Genomic DNA, 22,895 nt, shown 5'->3' on the forward strand with positions numbered 1-22,895 from the left:
TGCTTAGTTGGCAACCATACGCCCATGGCTCTAAACAGAACCCAGGGGCCTCAACTACTTCCATTTCCAAGTACATCAGAGAATACTCGCTGAGGTGGATCCGAGAGCACTCTTAACCCTCAAAGGCTATTGGGGTCACGAATTGTTCACTGGAAACTGTTCCAGCCCCCAAATACCCCACCCAAATAGTGACCGAGAGCATACAGGACCAATGCGGATGTTAGACCAAGTCTTTAACTTAAAAATATGCACATATCTTGCAAATAGTTGTACAAATACGCTCAAGTTACCCAATAGAAAAAAATTAGCACAACTCCTGATCCATACCATTCATTTTCCTTCGTTTCGCTCTTGCTACCTTCTTCCGCCTATTCTTCAACCAGCGCTTCAACTGTCTACGTCGGTTCTCATCATCTGAAAGACTAAGCACATTGGTAGGACTGCAAGACCCATCTGGTTCCTGCGCCAAAGTTGGCACTCTCGACTGTTCGACATCTACCTTTTCTGTTTCCTCCGCCTCCTTTTCCTCATCTCCCAGCCATGACGAAGGTATCATGCAGACGTGTCGCATCATAACACGTTGGTGAGTATCACTGAAAGGCACGAAACTGGAGTCCACGGCTTCAAGGAAGAGCACGGCTGGTGGTGGACATCGTGCAACAACCGCTAGAGGGTATAGGCTCGAATCGGGATGGATGCAGAGCAGAGGAGACGAGGGGTTCGTATCGCCAAGGCGTTTGTAATAGGGGAAGCTCTCCCGCGTATTGTCGGCTGCGTTGTCGGCGCGCCTAGTGGCAAGAGTGGCGACCTGAAATGAGGCAACAAAAACTTTTTCACAAACGCGTTCAAGTTTTCCCACGGCACCCCATCACCATAAGACAAGTGTGGACCGTCGATCTCGATAGCCAGTGTACAAGTCTTGGATCAGCACAGACACCACAGGAAGGCAGCCGTTAAAGTACTGCAGGTGTGGATGTCGTGTTAGAGCAACAAAACGTTCGGGCTATGATTATTAAGCTACTTCCAAGACCCTGGTAGCGAACCTGTTGGAAGAAATGCTTCCTCTTATCGACAGTTCACCTAAGAGGGCACGCAGTAAATGAAGCCCGCAAGAACTGACGAGATGGATTCTTGCACTTTAAAATCAAGGCGCCTGATGTCTTATTAAAGGTTTTATCGTACATTCGTCATTACTATCTGATGAAAAAATATAGGCTTAGAAAGACGGTTCATCGACCTGATCACGAAATGCCACTTCGAAGAAGGCCTTTGTAAGAGGGGAAAAGTCATCAGCACCGCAGGAATGGAGACGCCCCAGGCCCGAAGACCTCACCAGATCGCGAAGCTGAGCTCGAACCTTCACCGCGGTACGCATGCGTGCATGGTTGAGAAAGTTCTCACGACACCATCGATTCCGTCCGGCAAGCCTCGTGGAGACTGATGTTGCTGCTGACGCTACACCATCGGTGTTGCTTGAAGTCTCTGCGGCCTTTATATAGGCTCTGTAGACGAGAACCAGACTAGCAAGGTCACCCTCGGGGTGACGAAATCGCATGGCGATCTGAAAGTGAAGAGAGAAACATCAGAATTCAATCTTCTCAACTTCACAGATTTAAGAACAGTTCAAAGACTGCATATGCATTCTGCATACAGGGAAGGTGTGGTATGCAGTGGTAGAACAGAATATCGTCCAAAAAAAACAAAACGCTTGCTGGAAAACGTGCTTCAGCCTTCAGCACTACTTCTCAATTAAATTCCTCCTCAATGAAGCTTATTTAGTAAAAAATGTGGCGATTTGAGCTCTCTCTCTCCCACTGCCGTCTTAACTGACGAAATGCAAATTCATCGTACCACTCAGTGACGAGGTTCCCAAAATGGATGCTAGGCAGCAATGAGGCAAGAACACTCAAGATAGGATGAAAGTGGACCCAGTTCGGTCTCCCGGCTGTTCAGAACTATTCTCATGTAGAACACAACGCCTCTAGAGATAATTTGAGTGGATAGCAGCAAAATGGAGCCGAAGGTCACTCACCTCGTTGAATTCCTCCCTGCTCTCCTGCGGCACGTAGAAGACAGGAGCGACGTAGAGCATACTAACTACAATTATTGCCTCAATTAGACAATTGAGATGCGCTGCAGAGCACAACGCTCTAGCAAACCGCGGGGCGAGGGGGAAAACCGTCATCAGACGACCAAGTTTCGTTAACTACATGGAGGTAAAAGAATAGGGCATTTTAGATCAGAGGAGACAGAAAAATGCCGGAGGAGTGAATGGGAAAGGAGATCTACTTTAATGGGACTAGGGATGGCGTTTGTGAAGGCGACACCGTTGCAAGCGAAGGGTGATTTATTGGATTGGGGAACAATGGTGATCGCTCCGAGGCGTTGAAGCAGCTGCAGACCGGAATCTATGGCCTGTTGTTTTGGTGGTTCCAACCAAGGGAATGATTGCACATTCTGGAATAAAGGAAGTACCTAAATATGAAGGGTCTGTTTGCTATCAGACAGCGAAGAAGTCATTGGAGCTACCACCAAACACTTTGATTTGAATTATTTTGAAATTTACCAAAACACCATTTTACTCCATTCAAGATACCCCAAAAGCTGTTTCAAACTGAAGTTAGTTCGAAACAACAGTTAAAAAGGGAGAGGGGTAGGCCACTCACTTTGACTCCCATCGCAAGGAGGTTGAGAAGAACACCGGATAGTGGAGCGGAAGCGAGTTGAGAGGAGGGGTGGAGGGCCATTTGATGGTCGTATTCGGCGTCAGTGTAGAGACGTAGACACACGCCTGGGGCGTTTCGACCCGCCCGACCAGCACGCTGCCAGGCCTGCGATTTGCTCACCCATGTGACGCGCAGACGTTGCAGTCCAGTTGTGCTGTCCCATTCCCTTGTGATGGCAAGAAAGAGACGCGCAATTTCATGAAAATGAATGGTAGACAGGAACGATGGGACACGAGAATGGTCATTAATCTATCAAGCTCGCCTTTAAACATTCGGTAGTCCAATCGACAAACACCTTGATGTGTGGCTAAACTGCACCAAGGACTAATCTTCCCGAGGTGTTGACAGAAGAAGTCATTCAAAAACGATTGCGATTTCGAAAGACTACCTTATGGTGAGTGCCCTCAACGTATTAGTTAAACGCGGCAACAAGCGCCAGCTATGCAATAATGGTATCTCGTGGTACCCGCTACTACCTACAGTAGTCTGCACCACTTTTAATCAATTGGTGGAATGGGTATTTGCAGCAGTAAAATGACGCGTTACGACGTAACAATACCACATTGGTTAAATCTGGAGACAGGTACAGTTCCCAGGTTCGTGCTGTTTGTCGATCCAACCAGCCTCACCCTCAAAGACCCGACCCGAAGTCTCAAAAATAATCACACTAATCCCAAGGACAAAAAAAACGCTCTCTCCTTGTTGGTACTTTGGGAAATACTGCCCGCCACAAATATAACCAATGCCGCCAGTGCAGCGCCATTGGACACGAAAAACGGTGTGGTATTGGTACACCACTACGGTCAGGAAATGAAACTAGAACAAGACTAAGAAAACTTATAAATTGCCCACCATGATGAACGTATTACACGACAATACACCTTTGTGCCGGAAGTTCATCACCCTTTGTCTCAACAGCTATCCAACGCGGCTACAGCTGGACACAGCCTTGGATATCACCGTTATAATAGGGAACCTGTGACGTCAAAGTGGCAAACCCTTAATCCATCGGATCACTTGAACCTCTATTAGTGAAAATGTTGGTCGAGTGAAGCTCACCGAATAACTTCGGTGCTTCGTATCCTTTAGTGGCAGCACAAAGGTCAGCCTTATCCCATTTGCCCTAGACTGATGGTTCTACGAGCTGGATCTGTGGGAACGACCAACCAAAGCTATCTGCAATCAGACCTACTCAGTTGAAGTAACCGTAAACAGTCACCGACAATCATCAAAAAGGTTGCTCCGATCTTCCACTTTATTAATCCTCTTCGAAGTTTCCCGATGGCCGCTACCGAAGCTTAAGAGACGAGAGAGTTCGACAATGGGTTGGGAATAAGTGGCCACTTCGCTTACCCAGCGACAACACCAAACCACTTAGTATACGACACCGAAGGCTGTCTGATATTTTGCAATCGTGTTGTTCTATCCAAAAATCCTCAGAAATTCCCACCGGTGCCTTGGTCCAGGACACACAAGCTCAGGCCATCACCCCAATAAACGGTGTTTCTTGCCCCGATTTGGTGGAGGCCTTTTCAAAGTGGTCCCTCGTATGGCCACCAGAGTACAACAAGTACTAGGCCAAATCTGCAGCTAACACTGGGGATATTAATCACAGGCAATGGAACACACCTTGTCTGTCAACACGCAACTATACATATTCGTCCACTGTGGAGAGGAGAGATTCGTTGACACAATCAAGAGACTACCGATATCTTACAAAGGTTTCTACAGTCTCACCAATGTTAAAAACAGGCAACCAAATGTGCACCCATGATTATCGCCCTGGGCATTAGCAATGGATCGCTGGGAAGATTCTACACAGACGCAGAAAAGTCACCTTCAACGTCAAGAACGGGAAAAACAAGTGGATTGGACCTTGGAAACACAGGTGTCTGCAATACACTGAAGGTCGAAATGGTACTCTACCGATAACTACACTGCTGAACACCTTCCGGATATCGCCTTCACCTACTACAGACTCAGCCTCTCATGACACCATGGGGAAAAAGATTTAAGGTGACCCATTTTGTGTATCAAAGCGGAGGGCTGGTGGAAGAAACGAGTGCAAGTGGGGCCTAGAAGTCGTCATTATTTACCTTTCAACGAACGAAAGTGCTGGGGTGCCTCCTAGTGATTTTCTGGAAGCTTCCATTTAGTGCATAATTCTAAACCATTCTGGGGGGTAAAAGTCCTGAGACGAGGAGATCACTCAATCATGGTTAAAAAAGTTCTTCATTCTCGATTAAAGAACTATCTTAGCTGATGATTCCAACAGTTCATAATTCACGCATCAAGAACTTCAGACGCGTTAGGCATGTGTGACAGGAGTTCATGTACATTAACAGGTAAACTCGAATAAGCCACCAAAGAGATTACCTTACAACCATCCTTAGTTTAGATTGCTTGCTGACTAATGGAAGAAATAAAGTCAACCTACGACCAAAGTCGTGTTTCTAAGGCGCCAATTTACCCTCATAATGCTACGGTCGTTTTGATAGCGTGCGGTGGACCGTAAACACGATTGCTCATCCGCTAACACCCCAATCGACTTGGTACAAATGGATATAACTTGGTGCATAAGAAAAACACCTTTTGTCTAAGAAAGAGTCAGAACTGGTGAATTAGAGCGGAGAAGGTGCTACTCTTACAAGACACTGCAAGACCTCATACTTCATGGTGTCACAAAACACTCATGAGGAGATTAGTACGTCAGGATAGAAGAAGAGGGATATTGTCTCACCGAATTCACTTTCTCCCTAGTGATACTCCTCCAAGCTCCGAGTGATTATAATTACCTTCCCTTGGCACTGAAACTACGCTATCCATGAACACATGCGAGGGAGGACATCCTTCCACAAAAGGATGAGGGAAGAAGGTATGAAAACCACACAAACTCATTTAGCTACCTTATGTCGCGCAATTGTGTTGGAGCCTACATGAGAGAGGTATTTGGCGATGTAATCTCCTCCAAGAATTTCATCGGCTGCAGCTCAGGGGATAATACTACGCTTGACATAGGGATGAAAACGCAAGTAAAACAGCATATCAAAGACACGTAACAACACCAAATAGGCACTTTTGACTTGTCTCGACTTCGGTAGTACTAACCCTACGGGTGACAGATGTGTCCTATTACGACATGGACTAATTCAGGCCGCAGGGTTAATCGAGATGGCAGCAGACGACGGTGCCAGTAAGGACAATGATGAAAAAGCATGTTCTACAAAATTGTAAAAGCCATGGGAAACCTAGTAGACAGTTTGTGCGATGGCGAAATCCTCAACCGCTCAACAATAAGCTGTTTAAACGGTGCCAACAATTTAAAGGCAGCCCGTCATTTTACTGTCAGCGACGAGTCCTAACGTGGTGGTTTTGTTTCCATTCAGTAAACGCGTGGAACATCTGAACGCGGCACAACCCAGCGGCGACGTTAAACAGGAGGCGAATCTGCCCGTACCGACGGCGAACACAATCAATGGGGAATGTTAGCTTACGCTGAGTACCAGAACACTTTTCCGCCTTTGACCAATGCAGTGAAACTGGATGCTCTGGGCTGGTTCAACCACACTAACAAGTGTGACAGCAGACTGCTGTTGAAATTCCAAATAAATTTAGCAGTACTTTAAGGTCCCTACAAGCAGGAAGAGCTCTCGAGTACAAATAATTATTTGATGAAGCTCGATAGAAGGCAATTTCAGATGTTTAGGAAGCTACCCAACTTTTAAACAAGAACACGTAGGTAAAACAACACTTACAAATTTTTAGCCCTTCCGCAGTCAATCACATAGCGAATGCCTGGAATGGTAATCGAGGTTTCCGCAATATTTGTGCTTACAATCACCTTTCGAGTACCCTGAAAGTAAAGGTGGAAAGTGCAGTTAGGAAACCGAATAGCTTTCATACCTACCGGTTCGCTGAAGGTCAGGGCTTTCAATTGTTGCGCCTGGGGCAGAGCTGCAAAGAGGGGAAAGACGGAGAGTCGGGGAGGCAGTGATGTGGCTCCACTCGTGGTGGCGTTGCTTGACGACTTCTTAGATTCCAGCAGAGCTTTGTAGAGGCGGCGGATGAGACTTACACATCGAGTGATCTCCTCCTCTCCCGTCAAAAAGATGAGGAGACCACGATCTGGAGGGCACGTCGGTTCACCATGCAGCTGTGAAAAGAAGTGCTTAGAAACGGAACATCCAGCCTACCTACCCGAATGCAAGTGGATGCGGCATCGGAGACATAGTCAATGGAGGGCTGCTCAACAGTAAAGGTGTTGATAGGAAACTGACGTCCCTGTATGTAAACTACTCGGGTTCTTGAGGGACCGAGGAAATCCACGAAATTCTTTGGGTCAATTGTAGCGGACATTACGATGATCTAGCCGAGAAGAAATACAATAGGCTAGAATCTGATTTGCCCTAGAATTGAGGCAAATGAGGTTCTAAAGTCAAATCAGGACTTCTAAATTTAAATACTTCCTTTATAGCACCTTCGGTGTAGGAAATTTGGACATCACGGCTGAAATCGAGCGCCGAAACGTACGATTCGGAAACTACTGTCCCTCTTAACACATTCGCTACCAAAATCCTGGAAGAAAATCAACTCTCACACCTAATACGTGTCACTGCTCTCCCATGACATCACTCATGGGCTCACACACCAAATCGGCATGATCAACAGATGGCAAAACCCGAAAAAGTATGATTACTCTTCAATCAGAAATGCTTGACTTCCAGTTGCCGTTCCCGACTCAACAAAACAGTTTACGACTCCATTTTTTGCAAATAATTATCATAAACTGGTACAATTAGGTGCCACAAACTTGTGACCCCAAAGCTAGATTAAAAAATGAAATGCCATATGTATATGAAACTGGTAGAAAAGGCATTTAATATAAAACCGACAGGTCCTATGGTAAGGCTACAAGAGGTCCAGAGCCTACCTTGAGAGGCTTAGGTGAGGTTGCCCGCTTCCGGCTGGCAATGAGTAGCACTCCCAGAAGCACCTCCGTGTTAAGAGTGCGCTCATGCGCTTCATCGACAATTACTATGGAGTAGCGAGAGAGGGTAGGATCAAGACAGGCCTCGCGCAACAGCATACCGTCGGTCATGTAGCGCAGACGCGTCAAACCCGCCACGCTAGCGTCCTCAAAGCGCACACAGTAGCCGACTGGACCGACGCCCACAGCGCCACGACCCAGCTCCTCCGCAACACGATGCGCCACCGATATCGCCGCTATTCGGCGGGGCTGTACGGAGAGGAGGGGGAACAAAATTAACCCTCAGTCCCCAGCAAACAAAGAGGGAGAGGTGCATTTAGCGGTGAGTTAGCACAACCTCTAAACGAGATTGCAATCAGAATAAAGTTAGTTTAGTGAAATGAAGTCTCCCCAAACTATTGAAACTCAAAGACAATGTTAATAATGGAGGGGTATAAAATTGCTTGCTTTATACAAAATTTTATCGATTAAACGAGTTAGTACTACTTATAAAGTGGAAGTGAGTGAAGATAATTAGAATTGAAGAAACTCAGAAGCGAAAGGAGGAGTGGAAGGGACCATAAGGGATCGAGGAATAGTACATGAGCTTAAGCATATGAAGATGTGATTAGAGAGGCGGTAGTCGCTAAAGCTTACTGAAAATTCGACATGAATGATATTAAGCCAGGGATTTTCCAGAAAATTGAACGAGTTGAAACTAACTAGAATAAGCAAAATGCAAACCATGTTAGGAATAAAGCAAAATGGTTAATCGAAATGAAGAGATGAAAATTTCCTTACCAAAGCTGAAAATGACCCGCCTAAACTTGAATGAAATTCCAACACAGTGCAAAAACCCAGAGGAAAAAATTAACTTAAAGTAGGCGATCAAATAAGTTGGTGCTACTTATAAAAGATAAGAAACAGAGCATGCCTAAAATAAACAGTTATTTAAAGTCTCAAAAGTACCGGGTAGCGAATACCTACTAGCAGATGTGCAGGAACAAGGGATGAGTCGTCGATCACAAGCAGAAAAAAGGAGGTGGGACAATTTGTAGTAGGTTAACACGACTTGCTAGTTTGGATACTTACATACCTGAATTGGGCATATGTGAGGAGAAATGAAAAAGATTCTCATAGCTGGGAATGGTACACTCCAGCTACTGATGTTAGGAAGCGAATGGCACCAAGTCATTCATTTCGACAGATGCTTATTACTTATAAGGGATAAAAGTCAGACTGCATCAGAAGTGAATGAGATCAACAATGCAAGGTGAGGAAATGTGATGCCTTTCTCAGCAAAATTACACTTATAGGTTTAAAAAATAATCGGGTAAAGTAAATACCATAGCTAAGAGGCAAAACAGAGATTGTACAAAGAATGACACAGTTAAAAAATGAGGCGGATTAAATTTAGTGCAATCCTCATCAAATGGGTCTTTCCATGATTCTTCATGATTAACTGCAGTTTTTTCCTGTCCAATTGCATAGAGACGAAAATACTTGGACTCAGGAATCGCTTAAAAGCCAAGCACATAAGAAAACTGAAATTTGCTATCAATATAACCATTTCAAACGTGGGAAACAAATGATGTCATCCAATGCTGCACGCAGCAAATGCCACAAGCCGCGAGTGAGATAGCGACTACTGCGGTTAAATTGAGGACTGTGATTGGGACAAGGCATAACGTACCTGAGTAATGGCTATCATATCCGTATTGGCGAGACCAGCCTCGAACAGGAACTGAGGCAGTTGTGTGGTTTTACCCGAGCCAGTAGAACTGACTATAACGCAATTGGGGTACTTTTTCACTATTTCCACCAGCACCTCCCGATGTATCCAAACAGGAAGTTTCTTTCGTTCCTCTAGTAATCTTTCCGATCCTGAAGTAGCCATTTCGATGGTCTTAGAAGCTCTACAGACAGTTAATTAATCTAACGGCAAAGAAGAAAAATAAAATTGAGGTGATACTGCGACTAAAAGTGCACACCTTGTCAAATAGTGGAAAACAAATGCAAAAATTTGCAAGTTTATAGGATTTACACTCATCCTCGAAGACCGAACGAGAATTACAGAATGTTTTGCATGAAATCTAGCATCACGCTTCTAGGAACACACCTACGGCAACTAATGGGGCAAAAAATGACTTTCAGAAAGCGACTTATTTGTGTACAAGTGGTATCAAATTATAAAATCCACCAATACTACAAAATACTAAGCTGAAAACCCCGTGGAATGAGCACCCAGCATACATCATATCCTCGCCCAAAACTAAATCTCCCGGCTAAATGCAATTGGCTGACTCTAAGCCAATTATTTAAAGACGTTCACTATGTTGATTTTATGCAAAACTCGCTTAAAGATTAGGTATAACTGTCTTAGAATCCATAAATGGTAAATTTTTTGCTAACGTTTTATAAATTGCTTCCTCTTGGCGGAATTTGTTTAACTAGAGAGAGGCTATGACCTCCCCTATGCTAAAATGATTGAGCTGCATAAGCTACAGTTCAACAATCTCTAACTTTACAACAAATTCGAGGAATATTCGCTAAAGCATAAGGGGAAATTCGACGTTACAGAATCGCAAGAAGGTGGGCACTTGATTGTGCTGAGCCCTCAAGTACACCCCGGCCAGCATTCACTCACTCCAGTCCCAGTGCTCTCTCCACGACAGTTTTACCCATCAACAGCGAGACACCCAAGGGGGGCCATCCACAGCCAGAAGACAACACCCTCAGAGGAAATGAGAGTTGTTTATTTCAGTTTCCTTCACTTACACCACATCCTCGTGTGTACTAAGAAAGACAGATGAGGCATATACTTTCTTTTCCGGCTCTTCCTCTGCCAACTATGACGTCTGTATCGCGTCTCCCGCTGCAACAGAGGACCGCTCCGCAGTACGCCTTCGATTAACTGTGGCAGAACTGAACACCGCTCCAGCAAAGAGCGCCGAAAGACAGACAAGGGCAACGGTTGACACGAGGCTAAAGTATTCTGCATGAGCGAAGCGAAAGATCCACACAGAGGTGAGGAGGAAGGCGAAAAGGGGCATCATTGCATGGCTCCCGAAATCCAAATCTTCGGGTGCAGAGAAGTTCGGTCGTAACACCGAACCGGTAGCAGAGGCAATTCTGTCCGCCGGCGTAGAAGATGAAGATGGCGTAGGATGGGGAGGAGCATCGCTAATGAGGCAGTGGATAGTGGCGTTGTCGGAGACACCGTAGTCACAGAGACGGCGACGCGAGGGGCTATCACGGGAGGCGACTGCTGGAGGCTTCAACTCGCGACCCTGGAATATCAGGCGCACGCTCTTGTGCTGTCGTTCCAACTCGTCGGCGAAAAACTTTCTACAAAGTTTATGTCATACGCAAACTCATTTCCTGATCCTGTAATTCATTCGCTGAAGCGCGCTTGCATAGCTACCAGGTCCTCATTGATGTTTGCTCCCACAATTCTGCGAATTGCATAAAGATGTAAAACGGACAAGAAAACGTACACGTAAAACGAATGCTTCGGGGTAAAAAGACATTTCCAAAATATTCGACCCGAAAAATCCAGAACATTTAAAGCTTTTAAGTGATTTGTTTGGGATATCTGATGAAGCCCTTTAAGACTATAAAGGATGATGTGATGTGATGTGCCAAGAATGTTATCATGAATATGAAATTGTACCTGCTGATAAACGTAACAATTTTGTTCTTCACGTAACGTCACACTACTTTTAGATTGTTTAATGACTGAGTGGCTTGTGATGAGATATGACTTGTGCATTACAACGTGAGTACCGCCTTAACATTACAGGATCACATACAAAAGAAAATGGACAGACGGCAAATAAACTTTAGAGAGGGAGGTAGCTTCAGCCAGGTTTCTTCTTTTCATCCAAAGACAAAGCTTATCCAATGGAAAACTCAAGCTTGTTCAACAAGGAAAAGATTAAAGGATACAATTCCTACAGGTTCAGAAGTTAGTTATTGTTTACCATAAAAAAACGAGGCTAACTTATTTATCAATCATATTGCGTGGACAGCGAAGATACGGACCCACAGAGAGCCTAGGTGAATGGGTGCAGATTTAGCAAAGAAGATAAGTCCAAATGACAAAGCCCATAGTGATACAGACTCACTGATCACATGGAACAAAGCATGCTTGTTACGAACAGTTTTATGCCACGACCGGATGAATTTAAACACATGAGTCTTTTACACAGGCCTTTTTTTGCAATGGGATTTATTAAATGACTCCACTCACTTTAAATAGAAAGTAAAGAAAGCTCTTAATTGTAATGAATGACGTGGTGAAACAAATATAAGAATTCAAGCTTCAACACATTATCTATATAAGGTACTCGAAGAGGCCGTGAGATGAAGACAGTTGTGTCAAGGTTCAGTAACGAAGAAGAATATCTGGCAAATTTTCACTGATGTTATAGATATTGGCCGAGTATAACAAAAAGAGGCAGAAAAATTGGGTCTCAAGTACACCCATTAAGCATGGACTCAAAAACTGTAGTTCTAATCTACGCCTTAGCAGAACCATAAATCATCAAAAATGGGCTATCCCAAAAGCGATGTGAACAAAGGCTAATAGAGAATGCGCATTCCAATTTACATATATAGCAAAATAAATGTCATTCTACTCTGAAAATGCTGTATTTTGAGGACCTTCTCGAAGGTGGAGGAGAAAAACATTCTCCTCTACCGCGACAAAACATTTGAATAAAGAAAATGAGTGTAAATGCAGGACAATGCGGTCTTCAAAGGAAAAAAAACAATAATAGAGACCTCGATCAAAATACCTCAAAGAAATCCAGGTCAAGTGTCAAAGCCCATTTTTTAAAATATCACGATGGGCAGAAAAGGGAGTAATCCACGTATATAGCGAGTAAATTCAATTTCGACCAAAAAGGGTCGAAATGAATGTTGAGAATCACAAATAAATGAAAGAAAATCACCACTTAACTCTTCAGTCTTTTAAAAAAGGAATGCTATAGCCTGCGAAGCACGTACCGCTTAAAAAGAAGAACTGGCATTTCGGGAGGAGCATGTACGTAGCGCACTCGATCATTGAGGTACTGCAGGCGTAGAACAATATTGCCCTGTGCTCTTGCCGCCCGTAACTCTCTTTCGTTATCCTCCCTTGTCTTCCCCATAGAACTTGCTTCTGCCTCCGATACATCTAGAGAAGTACAAATCATGAGCAGCTACTCAATCCAGAATAAATTAAGTTATACATAAAAACACAATAGAAAAAAGTGATGCATGAACTAGTTGTGTAAATCCATGATTCCAAAAAGATATCATTATTTCACTAAAGGACTTACCGGTATCCAGATGATGGTTGATATCGCGCAGGGACTCCATATAATCCGTATCCAGGACTCCAGTGTGGTATGCAACGGCACCCTCATCAGAATCTGCATTTTCAGTACTTTCCACTACATCAGAATTCGAGTTCATGGACTGATTATGAGTGTTTGATGTTGGCGAAAGAATACGAAAACCGTGACTGTACAATCGAAATCCAACACATAATAAAATCCCTCCCAGAGAAAGTGCGCATATTAACACCTCATTACCGATGCCCTCGATAAACTCTGGCAAAATCATAAATGGACTTAAGAATAAAATTAAGAATAGAAGACGCTATGATTAGTGCGACGGTTATTCGCTACGCGCGCGTCGATCTCGCAGTTTTTGGCCCTTAGCCGTCGCCAACTACAAATAAAAAACGAAGAGCATTCATTAGCAAAAAAACAAGTTCAGCCTTTACATTATCCATTAAAAATGAGCATACATCCACGAACGACCAAAGTCGATGCTTTTGAACAAATGTCGCCTTCGACAATAGATTGAAACAAAAATTTTTCACTAAGAGTAAACAAAGTAAAGTGAATCATCGTAAATTACGCATTATACAAACTTAGATTAATTTAAATATGCACGTATTTATTTAGCGTGACTTTCCTAAATCAACTTATTTCAGTGAACGAAACAAAATTAGGCAATGAAACCAAACATTTTTTAACCTTTTTCTAATTTTTGAAAGTCAGCTAACACACACAGTAAGTGCTTTATAATAGCGTATTATTACTTCCATATTGGAAATGTGACGTTGCACTAATGCGTTGTACGTATGTGCACATCCCCAACTCAAACCCACCGCTGCCATCAGTGTTGGGGATTACCATTTTTCTCCCCCCCCCCCTCCTTGCAAACCATTGGGAGGAAAAGAATGATCGGGTAAAGGCTTTTTCTATTAGTGTTATTAAAAGCAGCTGATAGAGGCGAATTGCACGCATGTTAGGAATACCCACCCGCTTTAAATCATTCTGATTTCCCGTATGCCCCTTAATTTGTCTTCTGCAAATGGTCTTGCTTTGATACATAATCTGAATTAGGATTGCTCATTACTAATACTGAAATCTTAATTGCGCAATCCGGCCAAGTTTCATAATATTTGAACCTACGACTCACTTCACCAACGATTTTAATCATGTTGCAGCCATTTCGTTTAATATTTACCAAAAATTAGTTGTTTTTATGTCAGATTGTTAGTTATTTATTATTTGACGAAATGGTGACGTTAATTTATTGACTTATTCCAGAAATATTAATGATATTTTCCAACAACCTTACTTCTTTGTCACAATTTGCGATAATCTTAATTGACGCTCAGTACCTTGGATGCAACCTATTGATTAAGTAAAAATCCTTATGTTCGAGATGTAAAAATCAGTGCCTTGGCCTATTTTTGTTTAAAAAATAACCTTTTTGTTCCCATATTAGTCTGAATCCTCCTTCTGACGCGTTTAACCATTTCATTTTGATGCATCTAATAACTTTGAACCTTGGAGAAATCAAGCTTTATTTATTTTAAGGGAAATACATTAGTAATTGTCGCACAACTCTGCTTAACCTAGAATCGCATTTAATCAAATTTACCTGCGCAGAATTTCGACTCCTGTGAGTCAGTACTTAATTAATGAGCTCTCCTTACCCCCCCCCCTTTCTCCCTCGGTCTAATTCTATCAACGAAGTCTATTCCCCGCTATCCCCTCCACCACCACTTAACATCACCGCTGCCACTGCTGCTGCCATTACCTCTGTCTTTTCCACAGTGAGTTACTCTAACGAGAATCCAATTACCCCTTCCTGTCCCATTCCCTGTCCCCTCTGCATCTCCCCCCACTCCCTCCGCCCCCCTTCCACTCCACACTCTGGCTGGTCGAGTTATCGTGAGTGGTAATCACCTCTCTGAACTCCTTTTGCCCCCCCCATCACAGTGCTCGCTCGCTCTCGTAGATGCGTGCGCGCCTGCGTGCGTTCGTGTGTCCGGTGGACAGCGTGAGTTAATCTCAGGTGAGGCAGTTAATCCAAATGCAATTCGACAGCTGCTTTAATAAAAATCAATACACGCTGCCTACGGGTGTTTGAATGCACCACCAAAGGAAGCGTCTCCATGATTGAGAAAATTACTACAACAGTCAGTGCAAAATATTATTCAAAAAATATTTGTAGTTTTTGGAATAATTATAAAAGCAATCTTAAAAGTTTTGCAGATTAGTTATCCGAACATTTAACTAATCATATTTGCCTTTAAAAGACAAAATATGCTGATTAGATTTTGAATGAAGTGAATGTATATTCTCCGAAACGAATTAAACAAAACCGATTCGCATAAATATCTGATATTCATCCACCATAAATAGGCATTTTGATGTTCAGTAATTTATTTAGTACTTAGCAAGTTGGCATACCTGAAGCACTTACTTGTGCTATTTTGTGCAGTCTACATTTGTGATTGAGGCAAATGGGTGATTTCTGGTTTTTATCGGTACTTTTCAAAAATCCGCCTTCCAAGATGCTAATTAACGTTAACCGCGCATCCGCCGATACGCACCAATGAGCTGCAAGCATGGATCGCGCAATCGAGTGGTTTGTCCAATCATAAGCGTCCACTTCCCACTTACTTCGTGCGTGTGTGCGTGATCGCACTCGAAAATTTCCACAGTCAAAATGTCGGCGTATACTCCAGGAGACCTCGCCTCATCCAACTACCGTCAACATGAAGAAGCACCTCCTGGTCAGCCGAAGTATATGGCTACGATTTTTCAATCTATGAAGTCCTTCATCCACTCCCAGGTTGAAGCTCATCGCAACGGAATCGCACGGAATCTCCACGAGGTCATTCAAATCGCCCAAGACATTCTCCGAGAAGTGGAACTCCAAGAACCGCGCTTTATTAACACTTTGAAGACTCCTGTTGACAGTAGTAGAGGTAGTAATGGTGTAAGCAGTAGTCTAGCTCAAAAATACGGCCTTGATATGGATCTCTATGAGGGTCTTCGAGTTAACTCCTCTACTGAGTTTGAAGTCATTCTCTTTCTTAATCAGATGGGTGTCTTCAACTTCGTTGATGATGGAAGCGTCCCCGGAGGCGCTGTATTAAAACTCTCCGACGGACGGAAACGAAGCATGTCACTGTGGGTGGAGTTTATCACAGCATCTGGTTATCTCTCAGCTCGTAAAATTCGCGCTCGATTCCACAGCCTCGTGACACAAGCAATTGAGAAGTCTGCCTACCGTGGAATACTTCAGCTCATCAGTGGAACAAACAGTGAGGTGAAGATTCGCGTTCGTGATCGATATGCTCTCCAAATTACGCCGGCATTTCGTTGTCAGGGTCTGTGGCCACGGTCAGCCAACCATTGGCCCTCCACAACGTCTACTGGATGGCTAGTTTGGCCTTGTCCACGTCTAGTTACCGAAGTTAAACACGAAGGCTTCACTCTTCTAAGTCAGGAATCTGCATTCACCAGATCTGACAAGCAACACCAGGCATCAGCTGAAGGAGACGCTTGGCAGCTTGATTTCTACGAAGCGGAGGAGCGCCTTCTAAGTCAGGGTTCACGTCAGCTCTGTTTAAGCATTCTCACCACGTTGTTAGAGCGTCATCTAGTCCTCAACGACACACGAATGCTGCACGATTACTTGATAAAGACTCTGCTGCTTCACGAATGCGAAAAACATCCAAGAGAGGATGAATGGAATGAGTACGCCCTGCCAGATAGAATCAATGGAATTCTGTTACAACTCATCTCCTGCCTCCAACATCGTCACTGTCCTCACTACTTTCTGCCGCAGTTAGATCTCTTCGCCCAATACTCTGCTCCAATGCTGGAGTTAGCAGCTCGACGATGTTGGACACTCCTTCGAAGCCTCATCACCTGTCCAACGGCATTCCAGAGACTGTAAATAAACTTTTGGTGTTGTTCAACATAGAGTTCCTAGATCAAAGCCTCCCATTTTAAAGAACTTTTAGTTTGCAAGAGCTCTGTGTACAAATTAAACAAGCCGTGTACATTCTTTTACAGACTTCTTAAATTTCTGCCTTAATATGAGAGAACTTGCCTAATGGTGAAAAATACAAAATAAATAATTTCTTGCCATTTCAGTAAGATTCATTTATTCACTGCGTTTTTGAATAGTTTCTGAGTGCCTCCTTTTTCCCCCTCCCTACCCACTGTTAATTCCAGGTAGTAAGGATTTTGTTGCCGCTTCGGGGGACAAAAGTCTACATGTTTTAAGCATGCAGGGACAACAATTATTCCATTGCTTTTACCTCCCCTCTCCTTCTAAAATCTTTCGTTGGTGAAATTGACTATTCATTGTTTTATAACTCTGCTAAATTTTTAGCCTTTTCTGTCACTGAGTGATAGAAAACTTACGAACGGTACTTAGCAAAAATCGTCCGAGGTAGGTGCCAAATTGGTCTGGTCAGCAAATTCGAATTGCGCGGACTTCTACGCTAGTCAAATAATCGCCAGCAACGGGTAGAACAGTTGTCGCGGTGAATGCTCGAGGTGTCTGGCGTGGGCTGGTCCTGGGGCGATTTCCCATGAAATTGCCAATCCTCACCACGAAAAACCATGAGATTATCTTTTTGGCAGAAATTTGAACCGTAAAGGTTGGAAACAGTCAAAGTTTGAGAGTTGGAGTCAAGGTCGCGTAAAATGTGAGGCGACTAATTAATACTGGCAGGAATGACATTAGAGCGCTTAACACAATGCCTCTCGCCATGTTCACAACAGACTTTATCCTTTTCCGGATTTTTTCCCCTTTTTTTGGGACAGGGGAGGTTTTTACTGCATACATTAAGGTACAAATGATTTATGAAGGATTGTGTTCTTAAAAATCGCAGTGAAAGGCCCAGTTCTTATTCACCTTTCTCAAAAAATGCCAGTATTGTCTTTACTCATCCCCTTTCAATTCACTATAAGGCAGGAAACATGCTACTGATAACGTGGTTAGTAGCTTTCTGATGAATTTCAGCATGTCAAGGTTTTCAAATGGTAAATTTTTTTTCAAAAATGAGTAAGTGAATAGAAGGGCAAAAGAGAGGTCTCAGTGAGTATAAAGCCTTAGGCTCAATTCTTTTCAGACTAATCCGATGTTCGACCTTATGTTATGAAGAACAAATTCGGTATGTAAAAGCTCTTAACATTCCCCCATTTTAATCACTCATTTTCTAATTATTACTTTAAATTCCCCATATCTAAAGCAAATCTAGTTGTCATTGGTAAGCTGGGTCATAGTGCCACCGAGAAACGACCCTAACTACCAAGAATGCAGATCCTTGGCCCGCAGTACATTAACTAATGCGTTAGTGGACGAGAAAATACGAGCTAAGACCAAAGTTAGTACCAGTATTAAATCTAAAGCCAAAAAATGACTTGGAGATCGATGGCTCACTTGAATGCTTTGAAAGCTATATTGAAAAGTCAAAGAAAGTGGACTGCTTGATTGGCACATTCACTACCTTGGTTTTTATATCTGACCCCGACGTCAAGTATATGAAACAAGCGCTGTTTATCAATTTAGGAGTGCTAGTTTTGCTCATTTGTGTTGAAAACAGTTAGGTTAATGTAGAATGTCTCCCAGGCTTGAGGACATCTAGATCCTTTGGTCCTACAGCAGCAGGTGAATCAGCGAACTGTAAACCATCTGCTCTGTTGTGATAAATGCCCCTCTGTGATAATTTCTAACGGTAAACGTCTCCCTTTGTAGAAGACCTTCTTCACCAATTTTCAACAAGAAATTTTAGGTGAATATAGGAATTTTCCCCTTAAAAATGAACCGTCCAATGGAGAAAATTTAAGCCCAGAAAGGGCTACCTCTCTTATTAACCAACTAGTTAAATAACTCCAGATGCTATCGGCTTTGCCAATATTTAAGGCGAAGTAAGTTAGGAAGGACTGCCACGAGGCTGCTTCAACAACTGTTGCAATCTATCATCGTCAGGTCCACCACGTCAGTTGTTCACCTGGGGTGCGGAGCTCATCCCACTGCTGCCCCAACACCCCAACAGAAATGATTCGCGATGTACTGCAACAGAAAGTATTTTTTGCTAAAAGTTTTAGGCTCTCGCACACACGTTTGTATGCGTAGTGCCAAATCATGGTCATTCAAAGGTATCGGGAGTGTTGCTACTCTTGTTGATGATGTGCTTTTAACCTCCAACTCTAAACCACTGCTAGGAGGTAAAAATTGCAGTTTAAGTGAGACTGGAAGTAGAAAGGACATAGGAAAAATGAAAACATTAATGGTTTAGCACTCTGAGTCACTCCTGAAAAGGTAATAAGGTATACCATTTGGAATGTAGGTTTATTGTTGACCTACATAATGCAGAATGACTGAAAAGCTATAAACGCGACCGGAACGACTGCATGATACCAAAGCCGAAGCCATGGAGACTAAAGAATACGCACAGTTAAAGACATCATCAAAGGATATACCGCTTTATAATGCAATAGCCTTCTTTTGTTCACTCTTCTCCTCCTGTCTTAACAATTCAGAGCACGCATTTTAGTTGAAAAAAAAATAAAAAAATGGGAGAACTAAAGCCCTGACGGCCCATTACAACATGCCATCTAGAAGCGTTTCTAGTGATGGTTTATTTAAATGTGGGTAAAAAACGTCTACAGCGGCTCCCTATTCTTCATAATGAAATAAATCCGGAGTAAACATTCAGTCTTGAAGAGAACATCGTGGAAATTACTAGGAAAGCCTATCAGTGGCTTTGTTTAAACCATCTGCTCTCACTGCTCCACTATGGACATTTCAAGGTGGAACACCATTCCACCTCAGAAATGTTCTGCCCGCTCTCTGCCGGAGGCGAGGCGTTTGCATTAGGGATGTGCCTGTTTGATGCAAATCGGTAGAGAGAGATGGTACTTAGGAGAATCAATTGGTGAGCGGAAGGTCTAAGGAAGATTAGTGCTTTATGTAGATTGAGAGGGAAGGTAAGAATTGTCACTTCACTTTCATAGAGCTTCCTTCAACACCAGCTCCGCACGTACTAACGAGTGGGCAGGGTGGATGAGATGCAAAGCTTACAGTCGATTTTGGGGGTCATTCTGCCTACTTCTTAATCAAAATGGCCACCTCTATCCAAATATCCATTCTGTTCTCCCAGACCTATGAATTCAGCACGCAGGTGTTCTCGCGGATGAGCGAAGGCAGACCTTAACGAGCTTTCCATGACCTCGATGCGGACACACAGGGGAATGTGATAAATGCGCCTGGTCCTGTATGTGGGTTCGTTCTGTTGCGCAATAAAAAACGGTCCCTTTTAACCGTTCTTTACTAATCTCCCATGGGATATGCGTCCACTCATTGGGCATTGGAAGAACCGTAAATGAAGCTGGTTGGCAGACGTTTATCGTGGGGAAATGAACGGGTGTATATTATAACGAGAGGTTCGTTTAAAATCAACCAAGGCTTTTAAATTAGGAGATTCAACAGCGAAAATCTATCCTACTGGTAGTAAGTGTTTTGTGTATGCACCTTTAAGCAAGAATGCAGAGCCTGAAGGAATTTTGCTCTAAAAAGGGAGGAAAATTTATTATCGAGTGCTTTTACTCAGGTCCACAGATGATGTCAAATAAAACATATGAAATTGCGGAAATGAGACGCTCAGCTTCAGAGCAGTAGGACATTTAAAAGATGGTGGTTCCCTCGTCAGTCAGTAGTGATTTGTATTATTATAATCATGCACAAACTACTGCTAAAGACGATGTATCACTAGACATTCTTCATTTGGAAAGAAGTCAGAATGGTAAATATTACCCTAAATTTTCTAGTCTCTATAATATCCCTAAAAACGTGTATAATTTAATGCTTACTTACACGTAATTAAGTAGTGCTTAAATGACGGGCAAATGAAGTTGGCTGGGCGTGACCAAAGGGCGCCCCAGAAAAAGTTGGGGAACGAAGCAGGAAAAGGTGATGACAAATTGGTAGTGAATAAGTAAAATAAAGTTATTTAGTGCTATCGAGGTAGTCTCGTATGCAAGGCTGTCTGTCCTTCCACGAAACATAATCCACCTTCTATCATTTGCTCTAAAAAGTCTTCAATAAACTTCCCTAGTTGTCTTTACTTATCCACGAAATCAGTTATTCATCAAATTAGTTCACCTCTCTAAGAAAAGTAGGTCAAATAATTCTTCAGCGATGCCGACCTGCCTAAACATTTTGAGAAATGATTTTGAACGTTCAACTTTCAGGGCTAGAGGCTTTCCTGCAGGAGCAATAAAGCATCCTCGCTGTAGGGGGGACCAGTTGTTATTCAAATATTTAAGACCTCAAAGCCCAGAAACGAAATGTTTTTAAGAGAAGTGAATAGATCGCGATGTTCGGCAACTTCTAAAGCAATACGCGGACCCTCTCCTCAGCTTCCTGATTGGTTCCACTTCAGCTAAGCCAATTTTCTACATCCATCGCAGCGAGATTGTGTTTCTACTGCTAGAAGTCGTGAGACCACTTGGAAGAGAGCATGAGTATGGCGAAGTCGCTTGTGTGTTTAGTCAATATTGCTGAATGCTATATCCTCTGCATCATGCATCGCAGTAAAAATGCATTTGGGAAATAGCGCTCAAGATTGCAGCATTTTCCTCAACCAACGCATTCTGCATATCAGTCTTTGACTTCTGGTTTGAAATCTCCTCGTCTCCAGTCTTCCTTCTGTAATCTTTGTCTAGAGTCAACGCCTACATGGAGTAGCATGTCCGGAGAGGTGGACGAGGCCCCACTATTTCACTCTCACTTTGCTTGGAGCCTGATCGCTCCCTATCAAAGTCTTCTGCTTAGCATTCTCTGCTAAGTAACACGTCAATAGTAAGGGCTGCTTCATTTGATTGTGCTGATACATTCACCACATCTCCTGCACACTCTTCTACGATTTCGCTTTGTTCCAGTAATTTATGAGGCACATAGTTTGGAATAGGACTTCAGACAGCTTAGTCGGTAAATTCAGCAAAATTGTCATCGCTCCTCATAACCCCCAAACTGCGTGGCTGCCAAGGCCACAGGGGAGTGATTTAAAGCAGTGCAGACGCCGACCTCTGCTAGTAACCTCAGAGAGAAGCACCCACATCAAATGTCTGTCTTCTACATGATGCTATGGCATGGAAATCAGCCGAAGGGAGCGGAATAGTCGGCCATTTAAATGGAGTTTTACTTGTTGCCACCACCAATTTCGCTTCGTTAGTCTTTTTTGATTTCTTAATCCCCCATACAAGCATGGAAAAGATGGTCGGTGGCCATTCGGATGTACAAACTCCAGAGATGTACAGATATGCACTAAAACATGCCTCCAACCTATTTATTTACCCTTTAGTATTAAGCCAAATTTATCATATTCATCATAAATTACTGAAAGGAAAAGTACACTAGCTTCTGCCTCCCGTGTTTTCCTTTAAGTTGCAATGGGCCGCACTGATGCGGGAGAGGAAGGTGGTGTTAATTTATCATGGGCGTGCGTGAGACCTGGGAAGGTGGAGACTTGACCGAGGAGACCCGAACAGTTCAGCAAAGGTACACTCTATGGCCAGTAAAGAGCCCGCCTGGGTAGGCAAACAAATCACCGCATCAAAATAAGGACGACAACAACAACAACAATATTAGCAATTTTGGCGATTTCGGTTGGGGTAAATAGATGGACTGCCTGAAGGTGTGTGTCTGTATGGTTGTGTTGTTTTTTAATTATCAGCCAAACAATTTGGAAAAAGTGGACCAAAATTTGTAGAAGGACAGGGAAAGAAGGACAGACAATCAACTTCTACTGCTGCTACTGTTACCACCACCACCACCACCACCACCACCACCACCACCACCACCACCACCACCACCACACCACACAC

General features: G+C 43.3%; 3 protein-coding genes across 3 annotated transcripts; 1 reads left to right on the forward strand and 2 right to left on the reverse strand. All coding sequences in view use genetic code 11, as the record gives it.

Moving 5' to 3' along the window:
- Positions 1 to 304: 304 nt before the first annotated feature.
- Positions 305 to 2,747, reverse strand: EGR_06324 (Putative ATP-dependent RNA helicase DHX33; the record flags this gene model as incomplete). Its single annotated transcript, XM_024495573.1, has 5 exons — positions 305 to 808; positions 1,334 to 1,561; positions 2,033 to 2,206; positions 2,290 to 2,457; positions 2,667 to 2,747. 5 exons carry the CDS (start codon positions 2,745 to 2,747, stop codon positions 305 to 307), a joined length of 1,155 nt encoding a protein of 384 aa, XP_024349971.1.
- A 7,794-nt stretch (positions 2,748 to 10,541) lies between these two features.
- EGR_06325 (Transmembrane and ubiquitin-like domain-containing protein 2) lies at positions 10,542 to 14,517 on the reverse strand (the record flags this gene model as incomplete). Its single annotated transcript, XM_024495574.1, has 4 exons — positions 10,542 to 11,040; positions 12,703 to 12,871; positions 13,017 to 13,289; positions 14,463 to 14,517. The coding sequence occupies 4 exons, from the start codon at positions 14,515 to 14,517 to the stop codon at positions 10,542 to 10,544; spliced, it is 996 nt and encodes a 331-aa protein (XP_024349972.1).
- A 1,194-nt stretch (positions 14,518 to 15,711) lies between these two features.
- On the forward strand, positions 15,712 to 16,950 carry EGR_06326 (hypothetical protein; the record flags this gene model as incomplete). The annotated part of the gene is made up of 1 exon (XM_024495575.1): positions 15,712 to 16,950. The coding sequence occupies one exon, from the start codon at positions 15,712 to 15,714 to the stop codon at positions 16,948 to 16,950; it is 1,239 nt and encodes a 412-aa protein (XP_024349973.1).
- Positions 16,951 to 22,895: the final 5,945 nt, after the last annotated feature.

This window comes from Echinococcus granulosus (assembly GCF_000524195.1).
Source record: "Echinococcus granulosus chromosome Unknown EG_S00055, whole genome shotgun sequence".
Classification (NCBI taxonomy): Eukaryota; Metazoa; Platyhelminthes; class Cestoda; order Cyclophyllidea; family Taeniidae; genus Echinococcus; species Echinococcus granulosus.